Consider the following 20356-nt stretch of genomic DNA (forward strand, 5'->3'; position numbering starts at 1 on the left):
CCTTAGAGGTTAAACCCATAGTGGTCCTTTGGTACGTAGACAGAATTATCCAAGGATTATAATCCTGAAACTAATTTATCTCATCTCTTGGGACTAATTTATCCCATCTAGGAGATGGGATAAAATAATCCCAGCATTAATGGGATAAGATGGGATATCCCATCTTTTAAGTTTGAGATGTACTTTATACTTTGTTTGGTGCAAGGTATAAATTTATCCTAGGATAAACTTATACCTTCTACCAAACATGGTACAAAATTAATCTCACAGATAGTGCTGGGATATTCCAGCTAATACCATGTAGTTTAAATCCTGAATCCGCCTGTGTTCATCCATAATCAAATATTTAGGATTCGAGTTTTCTGGAATGAAGAAATCTTGATAAGAAATACTTCTTCCTTAAATGAGCCCTACTCGGTGAAAATTTATATGAATCGAGTCAGTAAATTCCAATATCATATAGTCATAAGAAAAAAGTGAAAAACATATTAATGAAAAAGGATAGCTGGTAGAATTACATTTTTAAAAGGCATAATACATAAACATGCCCTCAAACTTGGCCTCCGATGTCAAGTATGTCCTTCAACTTTGAGAGTGTACAAGTAGGCACCTCAACTTGTATAAAGTTGAACACGTAAACACAAATGTTGACGTGGTGGCACATAAATTTGGAGGTGTCTAGATGATCATTTTGTAAGTTGGAGTGTTCAACTGACAAAGTGGGACAAGTTGAGGTGTCTACTTGTGCACACCCAATTTTGGAGGGCATACTTGCTAGCTAAGACCAAATTTAAGTGCTTGTTTATGTATTATGCCTTTTTTAAAAAGAGATGACCCTACACCATGTGCTAACATATCATGAGATAATTTATTAGTAAAGCCCTTTCCTAGAGAACGATCATTTAGCCAGGGCTTGAGCAAAACTGGGCAATTAAATAGCATGTTTCTCAAGAATCATAACAAATTATAAATTTTGATTAATTGTTTCTCCATTTTTGGCACGTTTTAAAAAGGAGAGATAAAAATTTGAACTCTCGATAATTTTTAATTCGAAACTTTATTAATTTTTAAGATCGGAGTTATCATCTCTCTAAAAAATTATTTTTATTTGTTTCCGCATTTTTCTTGTCATGAGGCTCAACATATTAACATAATATAAGGTGATAGAGGCATATGCAACCTCTTACAATGAATTAACTAAATTTAGTATTTTTGTAATGACCCGTTTGGTCGTTATGATGCTTTTGACCCCTTTACTCCTGTTGACCCTTTCCCGAGGCCATCGGGTGGGTTTGATGTGACTCTTGGTATTTTGCGCCTTTAAGTAAGATAGGTTTGACCCATAATTGACTTTTGAGTAAATGAACTTTTTCCGAAATTTCGTCGATTCCGACAGGTCCGGATGACCGTTTGTGACTTGGTAGTATGTTCGGTTCGGTTCTCAATGCACTTGGGAACGTTTTGGGACTTGGTTTGGAAACTTGGCTTTAGGCCATTGGGGGTTGACTTGGTCAAATAGACCTCCGTTGGAAATTTCGAGGCCGCGAATGAATTCGTAGCGTGTTTTTATATATGTATGCATGTTTGTTTTGTATCTGTGGGGCCTCGGGTGATAGTCGGGTTTCGGGTTGAGGATTGTCAAAAACCAAAAAAAATATGGTGTCTGGTGTCTGCTACAGCGGCACCAGACTCGCCGCAGTGGTCTCGCTGTAGCGAGGGAGAGATCGTTGTAGCGGGCGAGGAGACTTCGTGGTGAGTCGCCCCAGCCTTAACGGACAGTGTTTCTATATTTTTCTTAAGTTAAAACCCTTAAACCCTTCCATTTCTCCTCGTCACTTTCTAAGCACTATTTGGGCGAATTAATCAACTTGAAGGCTGAAACTCCTTGGAGGTAAGATCTATGACCCTAGAATCCATTATTCACCTTCCTGGTTCATTAATTTATGCTTAGAATCATCAGAATCAAAGTATAGAAGTTTAATTTTATGATTATTTCTTGAGTTGGGTTTTAGACTTCCTAAATAGAAATTGATGTTGAAATTGACTAGAATAAACATAGAAATTGATGAATTCATTGTTGCTAAGCTTAGTTCTTCCATTATTAGTGATTAATTTGAGGATTAAAGAGTTAGGGTTTATACCCAAATTTAGGGATTTCAGGCTTATTCTTGAGTTGATTTGGCAATTGATTAGTGGGTTTGATCACCTAGAGCTTGAATTGCATGTTGCATCCTTCAATTTTCCGTTTTACCCTTGTTGGCCTATTTCCCCAATTCTTTGGGTTAGAAATTTAACCTAACTAGAAGTATAGCAATACGGGTGTTGTTATTCATGGTTTTTAATATAGAACTCGATTATGAATAGACTTTGAGTACTTGGAGGCGTAACGAAAAGGCAAGGCCAAGGTTTGATTGTTCGTGGCTCCTATTCGGCATTCCAAGTAGGTTACGGCTTACCCTTTGGTTGGACTTTGGTTAGCGAATCATATGTAGAGTTAGGAATTGTTAGAGAAAGCATGTAAATCTTCGGGTATGGAGTTTGGGATGGATTACTTTGGTTGGTATTGTTGTTGACTATGCCTTGTTGCCAGGGGCGGATCTAGTCATTGCCCAGGGTGTTCACCCGAACACCCTGGGCAAAAAATTACAGTATATATTTAAGGTAAATTTTTGTGTTCATGTACATATATTAACTTTTGAACACCCTGAACAAAGCAAAAGGCTAACTCAAGTGATTCAATTATTTTTTCGAACACCGTGAGTGAAAATCCTGGATCCGCCACTGCTTGTTGCCTTATTTTGTGCTATTGAGATTTTTGTCTTCTTCTGATTTATGGCTTGTCGCCACATGATTACTTCTAAATTGATAGTTAGTGATTACTTATAGTTAGGAGAGTGTATTCATCCATGTTGAGGTTGTTGGGAAGGAAAGAAAAGACATGTTTTTGATATTGTGATGCTTGTATGTGTCCATGTGTGACGCGATGATTCTTATATTCTTGATTAGCATTGTTATCATGCATTCACTCATTCTTACAATTATATTAGGATCGGGTTGCGTGCCGCAACACTTATTTGGATTGGGTTGCACGTATCGCAACATTGACTGGGATCGGGTTGCATGTTCCGCAACATTGACTATTGGATCGGGATACATGCCACAATAGGTACATTGGACTTAGCAGTCCCTCATGGGTCATGACTGTAGAGGCGACGAGATATTCCGCTCGAAGCTTGTGTGTATCACTGCATATGCATTGCATTCATCTCATACTTACATATGCTATTGTTCTTGGACTTGTTTACTGATATTGGGATCCTACAGTGATTCTTGAGATTGTATATCGGATTTGTAGTGGATTGTAGTGATATGCTGGGCTTGGCAACGGCTACCAGATATCATATGCTTGGATTGTGTTGAGTTGTATCTGTTTGTGAGCATGCCTATCTTTCAGTCTCTTTATTTTGCATATGTTATCTAACTGTTGTCGGCCTGTGATGCCTACTCAGTACGTGTTATCATACTGATTCTACCTTACTGCATTCTTTTATGAGTGCAGAGTACGTGATTGGGTCGGCTTCCTCCCCTTGAGACTGATCCCGAGGCAGACTTGCGAGCATTCTAGGGTGAGCATCTGATGGCCGCTACCCGGAGACTCTTCTATTTTATTGTCTTTATTTCCTATTAAGAGACATATTTGTTATATTGAGACTTGTATTTTTGAGACATATCATTTAGTGCGCTTGTATTATTCAAACCAGATCTGGGGGACGTATTATGGTTTCCGCACTTTATTTATATTAATATGATTTAGACTTATGATTCCGCTTTGCTATATTCTTATTGTATGGAATAACGATTGGTTAAGGATTCGCCTACCGAGGTGGGAAATGTTAGGTGCCCGCGCAACTTAGTAAATTGGATCCTGACAATTTTTATTGTGAAACACTGATATCAAAATGAAAAATCACTAGAATTTCAACTTCCAAACTTATAAATTCATAAGCACCATAAGTTCAATATTAAAAACCTTAAAAATCAAAGTCATTAAGTCTGAATCCGCCTCTATTAGATGAGAGATTTTTTATCACAATAATTTAATAATCACTACTGATTAATTTGGTCTTCTGTACTTATGTACTTGTGCGTGATTAATAAATATATTTAGCTAGATTATTATTCACTTATCCTTAAATGACTATTTACCAGTTAGCCAATGCCCACCTGCAAACCAAATTACCAAACGTACTTATTATTCACTTGTCCATAAATGACTAATTAATCATTATATTCACTTGTCCATAAATGACTATTTAATCATTATTCAGTTCCTTGAAGTGGAACAGTAGTTCCGTGAAATTGAAAAAAAAAAAAAAAAAAAGAGGGGGGGAGGGGGTTGGGGGCCGGGGGGGCGGGGGGTGCAGACAGAGAATATTATGGCCTAAATCTTCGGACTAATGTGACAAATTAAAAGGATTAAGAGAGATCTAAGGTAAAATACATACCCTGATCCATATTATTTGTGTTTTAAATTTACACTTTCTAAAAAAAATATTTAATCGTCTCAACTATAAGGATTAATACTTTTCAACACTCTATTAGGAGGAACGGTAAGGATAAATTTTGAAAAAATAATAAATGATTTCGTGCTTTTAATGGGTCAAATATTTCAGAACAAAAACTTTAACGAAAAGACTAATTAGGATCGATTACTCATCAATTTTTATTTGTGTGTCCTACTATATTCTTCCGAGGTCGTTTGTTGGTGGTATAAAATAATAGTTTTGGGAAAAAATGTGGAATTATTTTATGATCCGTTTAATTATGAGTATTAATTAGTCTCAAGATTATTTTATCCCACCATTTGTATTAAAATGATGGGATTCGTTATCTCATATAGAACGTGGGATAGAAGCCCATGTGATATCCCAACTCATGGGATATCATTGTCTATCTCATCCCACCAACCAAACGACCCCTTAGACTTTAGTCTTCTTCTTTAATTATTATTGATGGGCATATAACTACGTTATTTTATATTAACTAAATATAGTTAGGTACTCCCTAAGCAACCTATTCTTCTTCATTATGGCATTTCTTGAAACACTTTAAAGTAAAAAATGATATTCATGGGTATGAAATTCATCATTTCCTATTAACGTTTAATTAGTGTTATAATTCATTTAACAGGTTTCTTGGTTACTTCACCATAATTTACATAGGCACATGTTAAAAAACTAGTGGTGGCAATATATGGAGCTTTCGAGCAAATATTAATCTGCAACTATAATTTAAAAGTACTATGAATTTAGTTTTAAGAACATTATAGATCAAACTCGTCAAGTTTAAATGCAAGGTCATCAGTGATTAGGAGTGAATTGTTAGATTCACCTTGAAACACATTAATACTTCAAAAAATGGCGAAAGTCATAAGCGGCCCCCTAAATTTGTCCACATATTCCTCAAAGTCACCTCAACTGACGATTGTTCTAATTTGATACCTAAACCAGTACACATTTGAACCGATTAAGCACCTTTTGCTGATATGACAAAGTGCGTGTAATACACACAAAATAGGTGCGTGGAGGGCATTATTTTGCCTATTTTTCCAAATTTTTTTTATTTCTTCTTCTTCTTCTTCTTCTTCTTCTTCGTTCCAATTTAATTTTTTCTCCGTTTTTTCTCTCTCTAAAAACGCTCTCCCTTCTCTCTAAGTGGCTACAGCCCCCCCCCCCCCCCCCCCCAACAAAACGGCGATATGGCCACAGTGCCGCCGTCCGGTGGAATTGAACCACCGGACCAGTCCCATATGAAGCGCGCCCTTCAATTGCGCACAAAACCCAACAAGAATCATCCCAAAATTCATTCCACAACACGGGGAATTTGCCTGGAGAAATCACGACTCCTCAGGCGATTTCTGATGAACAGTGGCGCTGGGCTCATGAAATTATTTCCCAATCCAAGGCTGGTTTGATTCGAGTAATTCCAAGTGTTGGAGAAGATTCCCCATATCCTAATCCACCTGCTCACAAAGTTTCACACAATTCCATCTTTCAATTTGCGAGATCTGCTCAGGCGAATATTGGGAGAATCGCAAGTGGGTCGCCTCAGTTTAATCCTCAATTTCGACCTATAAGCGGTCAAATTCGTCCAAGTTTGAGTGTTGGGGATTACTCCCCACATCATGGCGCACCTCCCTGCAAATTCCCAGGTCGATCAAACACCGAAATCATCACCGGTGAACTCTCAGGCGGCGGCGACGGCGAGGTAGCCGGAATTTGGGGTCAAAGGCAATGTCGTTCTGAAGAGAATGACATTGCACATCTACAACAATGTTTTTAGTTTTTTTTTTTTTTTAGTTATATTTGTTATTTTTAATAATTATTTTGGATCCTAATGCCACATGTCACTTTTTAATTAGTCTTTTTGCCACGTCATCGCGAGTGTATCACACACACCTTATATTTTTTGCTGATTGTCAAAAAAGTATCTAAATGGTTCAAATTCGTACTGGTTTAGGGGGCCAATTGGAACAACAGAAAGTTTAAGTGGCTATGAAGAATCTCAGGACAAGTTTAGGGGGCCGCTTATGACTTTCGCCTAAAAAAATTGAAGGGACTGAAGGAGTTTTATCAATGAAACTTCACTTAAAATTTTGGTGTATATATCCACACAAGATTCCACTCCATTCTCTAGTTAATGTGGGTTTTCAGCCTTCCAGGCACTTGCATACTGGAGATCACAGCAAGGGAGAAAAATCAAACAAAAACATGAAACTCATTGATAAAAGAGTTCAGCACGTCAAATGTAACAACACTTGCTAACCATGCCATAATCAATACAAACTTTATCATTCTCAAGCTTACTACTAGAAACAGACGCTTTTCCATCGACATTCAATGAGAAATTTGTGTTATAAAACATGATTTTCCCACTTCATTCCACCGAACCAACTCACTTGGAAAACGCATCGTGGGAAACAGGCTCCCACTGAAACGCCAGAAAATTTACTTATTTTCCGCGTGAAAACGCTACTACCACTGACATTCAGCCACTGAACATTCAGTGGGAAAATAGTGATATTTTACTAGTGAATTCTTTCAGCTTCAAGATTGGTGAATTCCACAGAGCAGCACGAACTTGGGGAAATTTTCACCTCCACACACCGGAACCAATTTGCACGTTGAAATAAAAGGTAATCGTTGCATGCATCCAGAGATAGGAACTCAATGACAGTCACTTAAAAGGTAATTGTTGCGTTCATCAAGAGATAGGAACTGAACGACAGTCACGTAATTCTCATGCCCCCAAATCACTAAAGACTGACTTCTCAAATGGATTTGATCATGAAACTTCTCCAGATGATGCCAAAGCATTCAAAACAGCAAGTAAGATTTAGGGAAAAAAAGACATAAATTGCTAAATGATATTGTTGCTGAAAGTGGAAGTATTCTCTGTCTAGTGGTTGAGATTTCTTATCAGATGCCATCAGGAAGGTTGAAGGTGAAAATGAAAAAGAACGGGATTGAAGTTAGATGGAAACCAAAACTTATAGACGTGAAATGTCAAATGGTATGACATTTTGATTATTACAGGTGAAGAGGGATATTAACAAAGCACATAAGCAGCTTCAGCAAATGAATTTTAGATGTTAGTCAAATAATCCAATCGCCTGACGCTCTCCATCAGCAGGTCATGCAATAGCAGCAGCATTAACAACAAGTGTTGTTGGTTATCCGTGCTTAATCAAGACCAGTAGTGAGACAATACTAGAGTTTCAAACATGACTGATAGAAAAACATATTCGCTTTCATGTGACCGAATATATGGGATTGTGTAAGGACCAAGTTGTTGAGAGATACGGGATACCACAGGCACTGGCAAAGCCAAAAATTTCATCAAGGGTGTTCAAGATTTAATATATATCTAAGTAAAAGTAATTTTTGACCTCTACATGCAGTATAATTCCTATATACACAGTGTAATTTTCCGTCGAAGGGTGTTTATGTAGCTCCACCACTGAGTCCACAGGACCCAAAAAGAAATAATATTATTAAAGTAAACAGAAGACGTGCAAGTGAATATAGATCAGTAAAAAAAGGCATCGATTACACAATCATGGAGTTCAGAAGAGTACTTTTCAAATAAATCACAGATAACTTTCATATCAATATTCTTTTCTTTTGTTCAGAGTTATTATATGAAGATCCTTTTGTAACATCTTGTCCACAAGAATTTTCCATTTCAGTCTAAAATTGATCACCTTATCAAAGAAATGTCAGGAGTTAACAAATGCTTCTCTTTCCTCCAGTTAATATAATGGATAGAATGAAAATATTCATTCAACTGAAACACCATGGAATTATAAAAGGATATTTGGTATTAAAGAAAGTGCGTAATCAGATCTTCACCAATCACAATTAGTAACGAAGACAATGAGGTTTGTGACAATTCCTCAAGGCCTAACTTAAGATATCCTGAGTATCCTAATGACAAACACAATGCGTTGTGCAAAAAGAAAAAAACACACACACACAATGCATTTTGTAGGAAATGGATCTTAATAAAGTTCCAAATGAGGCAACAGGTATTCTTATCTAGATTTATCTCATGTCATATGCTAATTCAATTAATAGCCAAATTCCTACCATTACAATTTTTTTTATTTTTTTATTTTTGTTTTTGTGTGTGTGTGTGTTAGATGTTAATATTCATGAAGAAGAACCGAGGCTGAACCATAAGCTACATAGTTTACAATATCATCCAAAACTAAAAAAATATAGCGGAAAATCAGAACAAGCAAATTGAATAAATTCAACTGACCTTTCATGTGTAACAAGTTACAACAACATATGCCACATAATAAGCATGATAGCAACAAAAAAAATGATGACGTACAGTGGCAGCACGATAAATCTTGCTGTGCTACGAAGGCTTAAGCTAAATCACCACCACTCTGTTGCCACAAGTTAATGATATCAGTGGCCTGATTAAGAAGAATAATCACCTGCTTCTGAGATATCCAGGGTTTACTCTCCAACATGACTTTAAGTTCCTCCCAAGCATCTTTCCTAGGCCAAAAATAATACGGGCTCAATGGAATCGTGCCATGACCTGGAATTACTTGGTCTAGTGAAATTCCAATGTTTTTCTCCATCCAAATAAACTTCAACACTAGCCTAGGTTTCTCCAGTGGCTTAACCACCACTCCGAGCTTCTGTATATCCGGCAGATTGCAAGTGTCAAAAACCAAAACGAAAATGTTGCAACTATAACTAAATAAACAAGAATCAACCACCAAAATAAAGATTTGCAAACATAACGAAATAAGTAAAAGCATTCCCTCTGTAACCGCTTAAACTTTTAAACGAGACATTCACCTAACATAGCACTAAAGCAGGTGGGATGTACTGGTTTAAACCGTCATCCATCAATTTGGTCCAAGAAAAAGAGCCAGAAAACAAATCAAACACAGAGGACTGTTGCAGTCTTGCTGACATAATAAAATAAATAAAGATAAAAGGGTCAATTTGCCCCTGAACTATTTGAAATAGGACAACTTTTGTCCTCCATTCCCTTTTTTTAACAAAAATGATATCGTCGTGAGCCAATTGGCTCACAAAAGCCCTCCTCACTAAAGGTTGTGCCAAATCGGATGGAAAAGGCCAATTTTTCTCCTGAACAATAGTCAAAATGGGTCAATTTTATCCTCCATTCCCTACAACTCGGTCAATATCATCCCCAAATATTTGGAACCAATGAAATTGGACCTCTAATCATTTTTAGCACATTGTAATATCCCTAGCAATCTTTTTTTTTTTTCATTTGATTTCTGATTAATGAATATTTAAATACTTGTTCTTGATTGCAAATCTTCATATATTAATTCAACTTGTTTTTGAAGCAGGACCTCTTTCCTATTGTCAACTGGAAAACTGGAAAAAGTTATATACGGTGTTCACATAGTAAAAAGTTAATTAGAATATTTCATGCACACTAATAAGGAGCAAGACCTCTTTCCATGTGACCCGGAGGCTACGGGTTCGAGCCGTGGAATCAGCCTCTTGCAGAAATGCAAGGTAAGGTTGCGTACAATAGACCCTTGTGGCCCGGCCCTTCCCCGGACCCCGCACATAGTGGGAGCTTAGTGCACCGGGCTGCCCTTTTAATAAGGAGAGATCGAATGTTATAATATAACTGAATCACACTTTGATCAACTTAAACTACCTCAACACTTTCACGTTAAGCTATTACTTAACCACTAAACCAGAACTCATTGAAAATATAAACTAAAAGAGAATATCACAATCTAATAATGATAAAAGATGCATTTTCATATTTGACCTTTCTTTCTATAGGACTTACGTCAAGTTGTAAGGCTCAGATATTAAATGTTAGAAAAATTAACCTAACACTACTATTTTTATATAATATATACTTTTAAGTCCTTATCGGAAACAACCTCTCTATCCCACAAAGGTAGGGTAAAGTCTGCTTACATCCTACCCTCCCCAGACCCCACTTGCGGGATTACACTGGGTATGAACACTATATACTTTTAAGTCCTATGCCTCCATTTTAGCACAAAAGTTAGGCATACGAACCTAGGAGGCCTCAACTTTCTTTCAGTCTCCGAAGTCCGAACAAAAAAAACATTTTTTAGTAATAATTGAGTTCTCTCTTAAATTTTGCAAAACCCTCCTACTACCAATCAATTAATCAATAACTTTGTATCAAAGAATCTATTTGTATAAAATATTTGTTCCCATTCAATAATATTTATAAATCTGGCCTTGAGGTTTTAGAACTTCTTTGATAATGTCCCCTTGCTTAAATTTCTCATTTTTGCCCCATTAAGTATGCCGTTGCTATGATTGGCATAGTTATTCGTAGTATCTCCAAATTTTAAGACAACGATTTATTTTCTTAGCTTGTTCATCCCTTTTTTGTTATCCCTGGAAAGTTCACCATACGAATGCTAACTTATCTTAAATTTTACCACATTTATAGTGAAATGGGAAAAGGGCCGATTTCTCCCCTGAACTCTAGGGAATGGAAGACAAAATTGTCACATTTCGAATAGTTTATGGGCGAAATTGGTCATTTTTCATTCAAGCTGGGGCAATCGGCTAACGGTGAGGGCATTTTTGTGCCAAAAACCGAAACAGATTGGCCTTTTCCCATTAATAAATATTCTCCACTATCATAGCTTACAACTTTTCTTTTCAAAATAGTAACCCAGGTGAGCACCTCAATTAATCCACCGGACACCTACATCTTCCCACTAGTACAAGTGCCTGGTAACACTAGGATTAGATGTATAGGAAGAAATCTCATATTTTTCTTTTTTGCCTGTACTGGATTATTACATGATCTTCCATGGTTCCAATGGTCTTTATTCTAGTTCTAGTGACTGTTAGGACACAACATGGGTGCAAAATCTTTTAAACTTTTAGACGATGGTTCACTTCACACAATTCAACAAAAAGTTAAATGTTAAAATAAAGGCATAATACATAAACAGGCTCCTCAAATTTGGCCTCAGCTGGCAAGTATGCCTTCAATTTTGGGTGTGCACAAGCAGGAACTTCAACTTGTCTCCACTTTGTCAGTTGAGCGACACCTCCAAAATTTATGTGTCACGTCAGCATTTGTGTTTACGTGTTCAACTTTATACAAATTGAGGTGCCTACTTGCGCACACCCAAAGTTGGAGGGAATATTTGCCAGCTGATGCCAAATTTGAGGGCCTATTTATGTAGTATGCCTAAAAACTAAAATAAATCATCACCAACTTTACTTTCTAGATTGTTTACTTCTCTAGCATCTTCAAGCAATTCTAGAGAATTCTAAGAACAACTCTAGAATGAGATTTCAAGATTAATTCTAGAAATAGTTAGTTCCTAGAATAGAGTAGTAAATTCCCTTAACAAGATTATTGCATCATTAACTATAAATAGGGGTGGTTCATTTTAGTTGAGTGCTCAAGCAATCAAGAAAGTGTGAGAGGAAAGGTAAGAAATAAGTGGGGAAAAAATTGAGTGTAAAAATGTACTCCCTCTGTCTCTGTCCCAGTCTATGTAATACACTTTTCTTTTTAATCCATATAAAAAAGAATACATACATTTCTATATTTAGAAAAATAATTTAACTTAAAACTTCCTCTTTTACCTTAAAATAATTTACATCACACAAATATATACGGCTTATTTTAGCCCACAAGTTTTAAAAGTCTTGCTTTATTTCTTAAACTCCGTGTCTAGTCAAACTATATCACATAAATTGAGACGGAGGGAGTATAAGACTGAAGTTGGTCATTACTTTGCAATAATAGAATTCAAACTAAATGTCATCAACATTAAAGAATTGAACCATGTAAAATAAGATAGAGAGTGGGGAAAATTACCTCTTTTTGAAGAGAATTTGAGGAAATAGAATCATGGGTTGATGTTTCTTGAGCAAAACTTACAGCTGAGGTAGCAAAGACGCCATGATTTCTTGGAGAAAGTGAATGGCGCTTTGTAAAGGACACAATTTTGGGTATTAAAAATTGCTTCTGAGAAGAAGAAAATGAGGGAACCCAATTTACTGTAGCCATTGATAAATTCATCTTCAACTGATAATTTTATCTTCCTTATGTTTTATGTATACATCAAAGAAATACTCTGTCTTTGTATTGAGTTCAAAGTCCAGATAAGAAAACAAGGTCCGAGGGATGTATTTTGGGACAAGTGCAGAAATAGCCTATTTTGGATCCTATTTAAGGCATAGCCGAAGTTCCTGCATTTTTATAAGTCTAGCCACTTCAAAATTGACTTGTTAGTTCGTCCGTCCCAAATTATAAGTCTATGATTTGTTTTAGATCACAAATTTTAAAAGTCTTTTTTGATTTTTTAAATTTTGTGTCAAGTTAAATACTTTTGTATAAAATGGGACGGAGGAGTATATTTGCCCTTGTACCCTAAAAAAAGTTATATTTGTCATTCCATACTTTTTTCGACATGTTTGAAGATAATGTAACACATCGATGACGGACGAGAATCTGAGCTCCTTATAAAGTTTGGGCAATGCTACTCCCTTTGAGCTAACTATTGGGGCGTAAGTTAGGCCTAATTTGACAATATTTATCCTTTATTATACTTTTTCGACATATTTGTCATTGCCCTTGGTTTATAGGTTGCATGTCTTATCTTACAAGTTAACAATTTCCCTTGGTATTAACAGTTATCTGTAATTATAGAATCATGGGTCGATGTTTATGCATACATCAAAAGAGGAGATGAAGAGAGAGGGAACTCCTATATAGAAGAAATACTCTGTGTTCATCAAAGTCTTAGATAAGAAAAATAAGGTCCGAGAGATCCTCAATGCCCCGACCTTGACTGCTGGACCTACTTTTGGGCCATTTATTTTTTTGCATGGATTTCCTTCAAAGGCGTCGGTCTTTAATTTTTGCCCTTCTCTAAAAAAGTGATGAAAAATATCTCGGAGTTTTAAATTCGAACCTTCACTCAGTTAAAAAAAAAAAAATCGCAAGGCAAAGCTTCACGAAAATTCTGCCTTAAGACAAAAGTTTACCTTAAGGCAGAAGTTTGCCTTGCGAAATTTTTCAAGGCAGAATCTTTTTTTTTACTTTACTAGAATTCTACAAAAGTTAGGTCTTAAGGCCTAATTTTGCTACAAAATTCTACCTTGTGAATTTTTTTTTTTTTTTAACTGAACCGGAGTTCCAATCCAAAACCTCGGGATATTTAGACGAAGAGCAAAAATTAAAGAACACCCCTAAATAAGGGAAATCGTGCAAATTGTCCTTTTGGGGCAAGGGCATAGATATATGTGCATAAAACAATTTAGCTTGTCAAAGCCTAACGGCAAATATGTATGTTGGAAATTGTATTATATTACTGAAGTGAACTTCAAGCATATATGTCAACTTGAAAAACAATTCGGAAAATAAAAAGAAAAAGGGTCAAATTTTAGTCCTAACCTATTTAAAATGGGATAACTTTGCCCTCTGTTTCATTTTTAGCATAAAGATATCCCCACATTAATCAAGTAGCTCAAAAATACCCTTGTCGTAAGCTAAGTAGCTCAAAAATGCTCTACCACTAACGGTTGCTCCAACTTGGATGAAAAAAAGACCAATTCTCTCCCCAACTATTTGAAATGAGGATAATTTTGTCCTCAATTCTCTATAGTTCAAGTACAAAAATGATCATTTTCCCATTTTGCTATAGATGTATCAAAATTTAAGTATGATAAGTTAACAGGGATGAACAAGTTAATATTCGACTGTCATTCAATTAAGTGCACATGTTGAGATAGTTTATGTCTATCTAAATGAATTTGTATTCAGTTATACTTTAACATTCAATCTCCCCTTATTAGCGAACATTAGATATTTGATATAACTTTATACTATGTGATAATCCTCTCTCTCTCTCTCTATATATATATATATATATATATTACTATATATAAGGGGCAATGTAATGAGTTTTGTAGTACTTAGTTATATTGTAACTATTTGGTTGGCCTAACCATATTGGTTTGCTCTTTCAAATTGTCTTTAGAGTTGCTATTTATTACTTCATGTATCAAAATATATTCCAATAAATCAAGATACTTTGAAACCCTTTTTGATAGCATATCTTTTTTCTATGTCTTATTTTTTTGATGACATGAGAACCCGCAATAGCTACCTTTCGGGAGCGCACAGGGTAAACCCGGCTCCTGTGCAATAGCTCGCAAACCACACAGGAAAGATAACCCGCACTAGGCAAGCCTCGTGCAACGAGCGACCTAGAAGGCAAATCCACTGCTGTCGTAGGTAGGGGTTTCGAACCTGAGACCTCTATTATGAAAGCCCCATGCTCAACCAACTGAGCCACTCTTGCCCCTAATTTATTTCATTTTTACTTAGGTTGACACAATCAATTTGGTCAAGATAATCAATTTTAAGCCCTTTAAAATGCTAAAAAAAATTTGTTAATATTGATGATGTCATCTAATAAAAATAACTATGCACAAAGATAATCTAAAATGGTGATGATAATAACTTCGAAGAACTCATTTGGTACCGGAAGAGTACTCTATCGATCAAATTTTCTTTAGCAATTCTTAAATTACCACTAAATTTCTCTTGCTCTTATTTTTAATTAAAAAAAAAGGTTATTCTAAAAATATAAAGTTAGATTTAATGATTTAACATAATTATTTGTAGTACTTAGTTACATGGAAGATTTCACTAAAGGTGACCTTTTAGTTGTGAAATTAGTATAGGTGACTTGGACCACATCAAAATAAAATCCAATTAAATTTGGGATTAAGAAGATTAGGTCCAAAATATATTTTTTCAAACTTCTTAATCTTTTATAAAATACAAAAAGATCCCAACTTAATCCAAAACACCCACCAGGCCCCCCTTCTCCTCCTCCCACCCCTCCGCCCTCCCCCCCCCCCCCCCAATTTTTTTTTTTAAAGAAAAGTTTAGATATTTTTTTATTCGCTTTTTCACCAGCACCCCCTCCTCCTCCTCCTCCTCCACCCCCACACCCCCTTCCCCCCCCCCCCCCAATTTTGTTTTTTAAAGAAAAGTTTGGATATTTTTTTATTCGCTTTTTCACCAGCACCCCCTCCTCCTCCTCCACCCCCTTCCCCCCCTCCCCCCCCCCCCCCCAATTTTTTTTTTAAAAAAAAAGTTTTAATTTTTTTATTTGTTTTTTCACCAGCCACCCCCTTTTCCTCCCACCCCTCCCCCCCCCCCCCCCCCCCCCACAATTTTTATTTTTTTTAAGTTTTGATTTTCTTTATTGGTTTTTTCACCCCCCCCCCCCGGTCACGCCCCGAACCATGGCCTGGGCGAAACATGGCACTCGGTGCCTTACTGCATATGACCGAGCGAACCACATGGCTTGCTGAATCGTCATGAGGCATAACATGAGCGGAATTTAACGTGAATGCATGATGAGCCTTTATAAAATGTAATAAGTCATAATACTTAATCAAAATACTTATTTAAACATGAGTGCGAAAATAACATGAATGAGCCAAAATGGCTATACGACTCCGAAAGTGTGACATGACATAACCGACTTGTCTAGTCTATGAAACCTTTAACATAAGTCTGAACATGGAAAACATACTCGTTGGGACAACGCCCCCATCATACCTTAGATGCATAACTAATCATAAAATAAAGAGTTGAGTAAACCCCGAATGAGATGGGGCTCACTAATAAGCTGATACGAATGCTATCCTGCTGAGCAGATGCGTCGTCCTGTAAATTCGTACCTGCATCGTGAAATGTAGGCCCCCAAGCAATAAAAGGGGACGTCAGCACATTGAATGTACTTGTATGTAAAGCAACTGAAAGAATTAACATGGGACATGAAAATAACATAACAGAGACTGAGCTGAAACATGATCATGAACATGAGTACATATACATATATAACATGTGTAAAGTATCGTGAGTAGGGAGAGCAGTAAATATAAACAACAACATGGTCTGGTACTTGCATCCTACCAGCAGAACACTCATACCTTGCCAGGGACATGAGATTTAATAATATTATGAAAGGATCCAGTCATTATGAGAGATCGTCCTAAGCATGGGTGGAGCAATCCTCATCCTACGGTGGCTACGTAGTTTCAGGCTGTTTGAAGCCTTCTCGGTAATTAATGCAACTCCCAAAAACATGAACATGTAAAATAAGTGGCACTTGCTGCCCATGGTTTTCATGAATATAACTTGCTTGTACATGGATATCATGAAATAACTTGTAAATGTGGTTTCATGAAATAACTTGTATTTAGCATTTATGTATCTTGTATCATAGCATGAAAGTAATTATATAATATAGTTGCATGAAAACTTGTAGACATGTAGAATATTCATGAAATAATCATTTTAGCTAAAACATACATGCAAGAACCCATGGAATACAAGATATGGGTTTTCATGGATTACGGACTGATTCTCAATAATCATATGGAGTTATTAAGAACACAATGATAGAATAATAACAATTCATACATAATATAATTATGGACATGGGCCTAGGGTTATCATGAGCATGGTATAGAAACCCTAGTTTTAGTAGAGAATCATAATTTATGGATTTTGAGGCGTGGGGAAGAACAATGATGTTCCCACACGTAGATAGTAACTCTACATACCTGGTAATGCTCCAAACTTGAATTAAAGATTTTAACTTTGAAGAAGATTTCCAAAATCTTGAATTCTTGAACCTTGAGATGGGTTTTCTTGAAAACCCTAATTTTGGAATGATGATTTCTTGTTTAGATTACAAGGATATATATTAGAATTGACTTGGAATAATTAGAGTAGGCTTACCTTGGTGTTCTTGATGATGGAAGAGGGTAGGAGGTCGTTCTAGGGCTTGAACGAATGAAAATAATTATTTGAACTGATATGGACGAATATATACTGTTCTGGAAAAATTGAATTTTACACTCAGTTAAATACTGGCCGTATTTTGAAATACGGGCCGTATTTTGAAATACGGGCCGTATTTTGAAATACGGTCCGTATTCCGTATGGACTGCACTGCGTCGCTTCAGTGAAATGGTCATAACTCTTTGCAAAGATGTCCGTTTGACCCCAATAATATACCGTTGAAAAGGTATTTCAAAGCTCTACAACTTTCATCAAGGAAGTTTTCCTAAATTCCAAATACTTTTTGAAATACGGGCCGTATTTTGAAATACGATCCGTATTTAACGATGTAACCTCTAAGTGTCAAATTCCAGAATGCTCGGAAATCTTTGGTACCAGTTTACGACTTGAAATACGGGTCGTATACTGAAATACGGTCACTGTTCATGGGCGTAAACCACCATCTTACAACTGAAGAGGAAATTTCAAATTCGCACATTCTTTATCTGGTGTTCTAAGTCTAGGATCATGGTCAAAGCTTAGGTTAAAGGTAAGGGGTGTTACACCCCTCCCCCCCTCCTCCTCCTCCCAACCCCCCCCCCCCCCCCCTCCGCCCCCGCCCAATTTTTTTTTTAAGTTTTGATATTTTTTATTTGCCTTTTCATCAGCTCCCCCCTTCCTCCTCCTCCCCCTCCCCCTCCCCCACACCACAATTTAAAAAAAAAGTTTAAATTTTTTTTATTTGCTTTTTCACCAGCCACCCCCCCTCCTCCTTGATAAGTTGGTATTTTATCAACTTATCTCTTCTTTAATCTTATATTTTTGCTATGTTTGATTGAGAAAATAGTGCATTTAATATCGTTTATATTTATTTTACAGGTTTTATGTGATTTAGAAGTGATCGGAAGAAACCAAGTGAAAATAAAGTCAAAAAGAGGCCAAATTGGACAGATTTGCAAAACTGTCAAAACTGGGCAGTTTTGTAAAAAGGGGACAGAGTTGCAAAAACGGGCAGAACTGCAAAAACTGAAATCTGGGGTGTATTTTGTCATTATTTTGGACTTGGAAAAATTAGGCAACTATAAAAGCAAGACTTGGTGAAATTATTTATCATCTTTGGCCATTTACATGACTTGGAGAGCTAGGGTTCCAACACCCACACTTGGGGATTGAAGATTTGAAGTTTTGATGAGAAATTTCTTACCTCTTTACTCATTTCTTCAATTCCTTGCTATGTATTGAATATCTAAGTGTGTAGTATTTCATTTCTATACTTGAACCTTGTTTATGGAAGTATACATTGTTAAAGTTTGGATTGAAACTCTTGTTTTGCTTATGTATTGAATGATTTTTATTCCTAATGAAATGAGTTAATGTTGTTTTAATTATTCTTGTTCTTTAATGTTTCTTAAAGGAATTGCTAACCCTAGGACTCGCCCATTTATTTCGGTTTAAACTCGGAAGAGGCAAACTCGGGATTGGGAAAGAATAATTAACAAGAATTTGGGGCGTTAACCCTCATCTAATGGAAATCGACCTAGGGATAGGCGACACCACTTGTAGCCATATTCGGGTGTTCTTAATGCTCCTAATTGCTTTAGGAATATTTAATTAGGTAGTCTAGTTAGTCTTCGGAAAAAGCTAATTTAGAGTCATTATCCGAGGCTAAGTAATATAAACTCACCATTATTTGTAAATCATGAAATACATTGGATCGTTACTTGAGGCGTAGTTTCCTTTGTATTCATTCTTGTGGCCATTGATCGTTTTACTTGTTTTCTAGGTTAGTTTACGTTTTCACAATTAGTTATAATTTTCTCTCTAAATAACCTTTCAGTGTTTGGCATAGCTATTGTTGGTGATAATTCCTACTTTTCCTAATCGCCTATATATTGTTCTCTGTGGGATCGACTCCCACTCATAGTTGGGTAAATTATACTTGCATACGACAGTGCTAATTCTAATTAATAGGGTGGATTTGGACGTTATCACTCCTCCTCCTCCCAACACCCCCCCCCCCTTCCTCCAAAAGAAGTTTTTGATTTTTTTTACTGGTCCCCAATCCTCCTCCTCCCACCCCTCCCCCCTCCCAACCCACCCACCCCCACAAAAAAAAAAAAAAAAAAAAGTATGAAAAGTTTTTTTTTTTTTTTGCACCCCTCACCCTTCCAAAAAAAAAAATTGTTTTAAAAAAAGAAGTATTGAAAAGTTTTTGTTTTTTTGCACCACCAACCCCCCCCCCCCCCCCAAAAAAAAATCTTGAAAAGAAGTTTTGAATTATTTTTTTTAGTTTCTTACTTCCCCCACCCATCCCAAAAAAAAAAAGAATTGTTTTAAAAAACAAGTTTTGAAAAGTTTTGATTTTTTTTTTTGTTTGTTTAGGAAAAGTTTGGATAAAATCCAGGTTGTTGTTGTTGTGTGTTTGTAGTGAATAGATGGTTTTTCTGTTGCTGTCCTGGTATGGTTCAGGGTTTAGGAAAATATATGCAACAGATAGTTTTTTTGTTCTTGTCCTGGTATTTATCTGGTTCTGTTTGTAGAAGATAACCAACAGATTTGTAGTTATTGCAACAAGTTCTACACTTTTTTTGCAACAAGTAGACAATCTGTTGCAACGACTCACTGATCTGTTGGACATAGCTTCAGTTATTTGCTTCTGTGTGTAGAAGATATCCAACAAGTGTAGAACTTGTTGCAACAACTACAAATCTGTTGGACATAGCTTCAGTTATTTGGTTCTGTTTGTAGAAGATATCCTACAGATATGTAGTTGTTAGTTGTTGCAACAAGTTCTACACTTGTTGCAACAACTACAAATCTGTTGGACATAGCTTCGGTTATTTGGTTATGTTTGTAGAAGATATCCAACAGATTTGTAGTTGTTGCAACAAGTTCTACACTTGTTGCAACAAGTAGACAATCTGTTGCAACAACTACAAATCTGTTGGACATAGCT

The 20356-nt window shown here is 36.3% G+C and overlaps 1 protein-coding gene across 1 annotated transcript; it reads right to left on the reverse strand.

Moving 5' to 3' along the window:
- Positions 1-8787: 8787 nt before the first annotated feature.
- On the reverse strand, positions 8788-12728 carry LOC132618159 (small ribosomal subunit protein cS23-like). The gene is made up of 2 exons (XM_060333222.1): positions 12406-12728; positions 8788-9217 (listed from the first exon to the last, which is right to left on the reverse strand). Exons 1-2 carry the CDS (start codon positions 12607-12609, stop codon positions 8936-8938), a joined length of 486 nt encoding a protein of 161 aa, XP_060189205.1. The 5' UTR covers positions 12610-12728; the 3' UTR covers positions 8788-8935.
- Between the last annotated feature and the right edge of the window lie 7628 nt (positions 12729-20356).

The sequence above is a fragment of the Lycium barbarum genome, chromosome 11 (genome assembly GCF_019175385.1).
Source record: "Lycium barbarum isolate Lr01 chromosome 11, ASM1917538v2, whole genome shotgun sequence".
NCBI classification, from domain to species: domain Eukaryota; kingdom Viridiplantae; phylum Streptophyta; class Magnoliopsida; order Solanales; family Solanaceae; genus Lycium; species Lycium barbarum.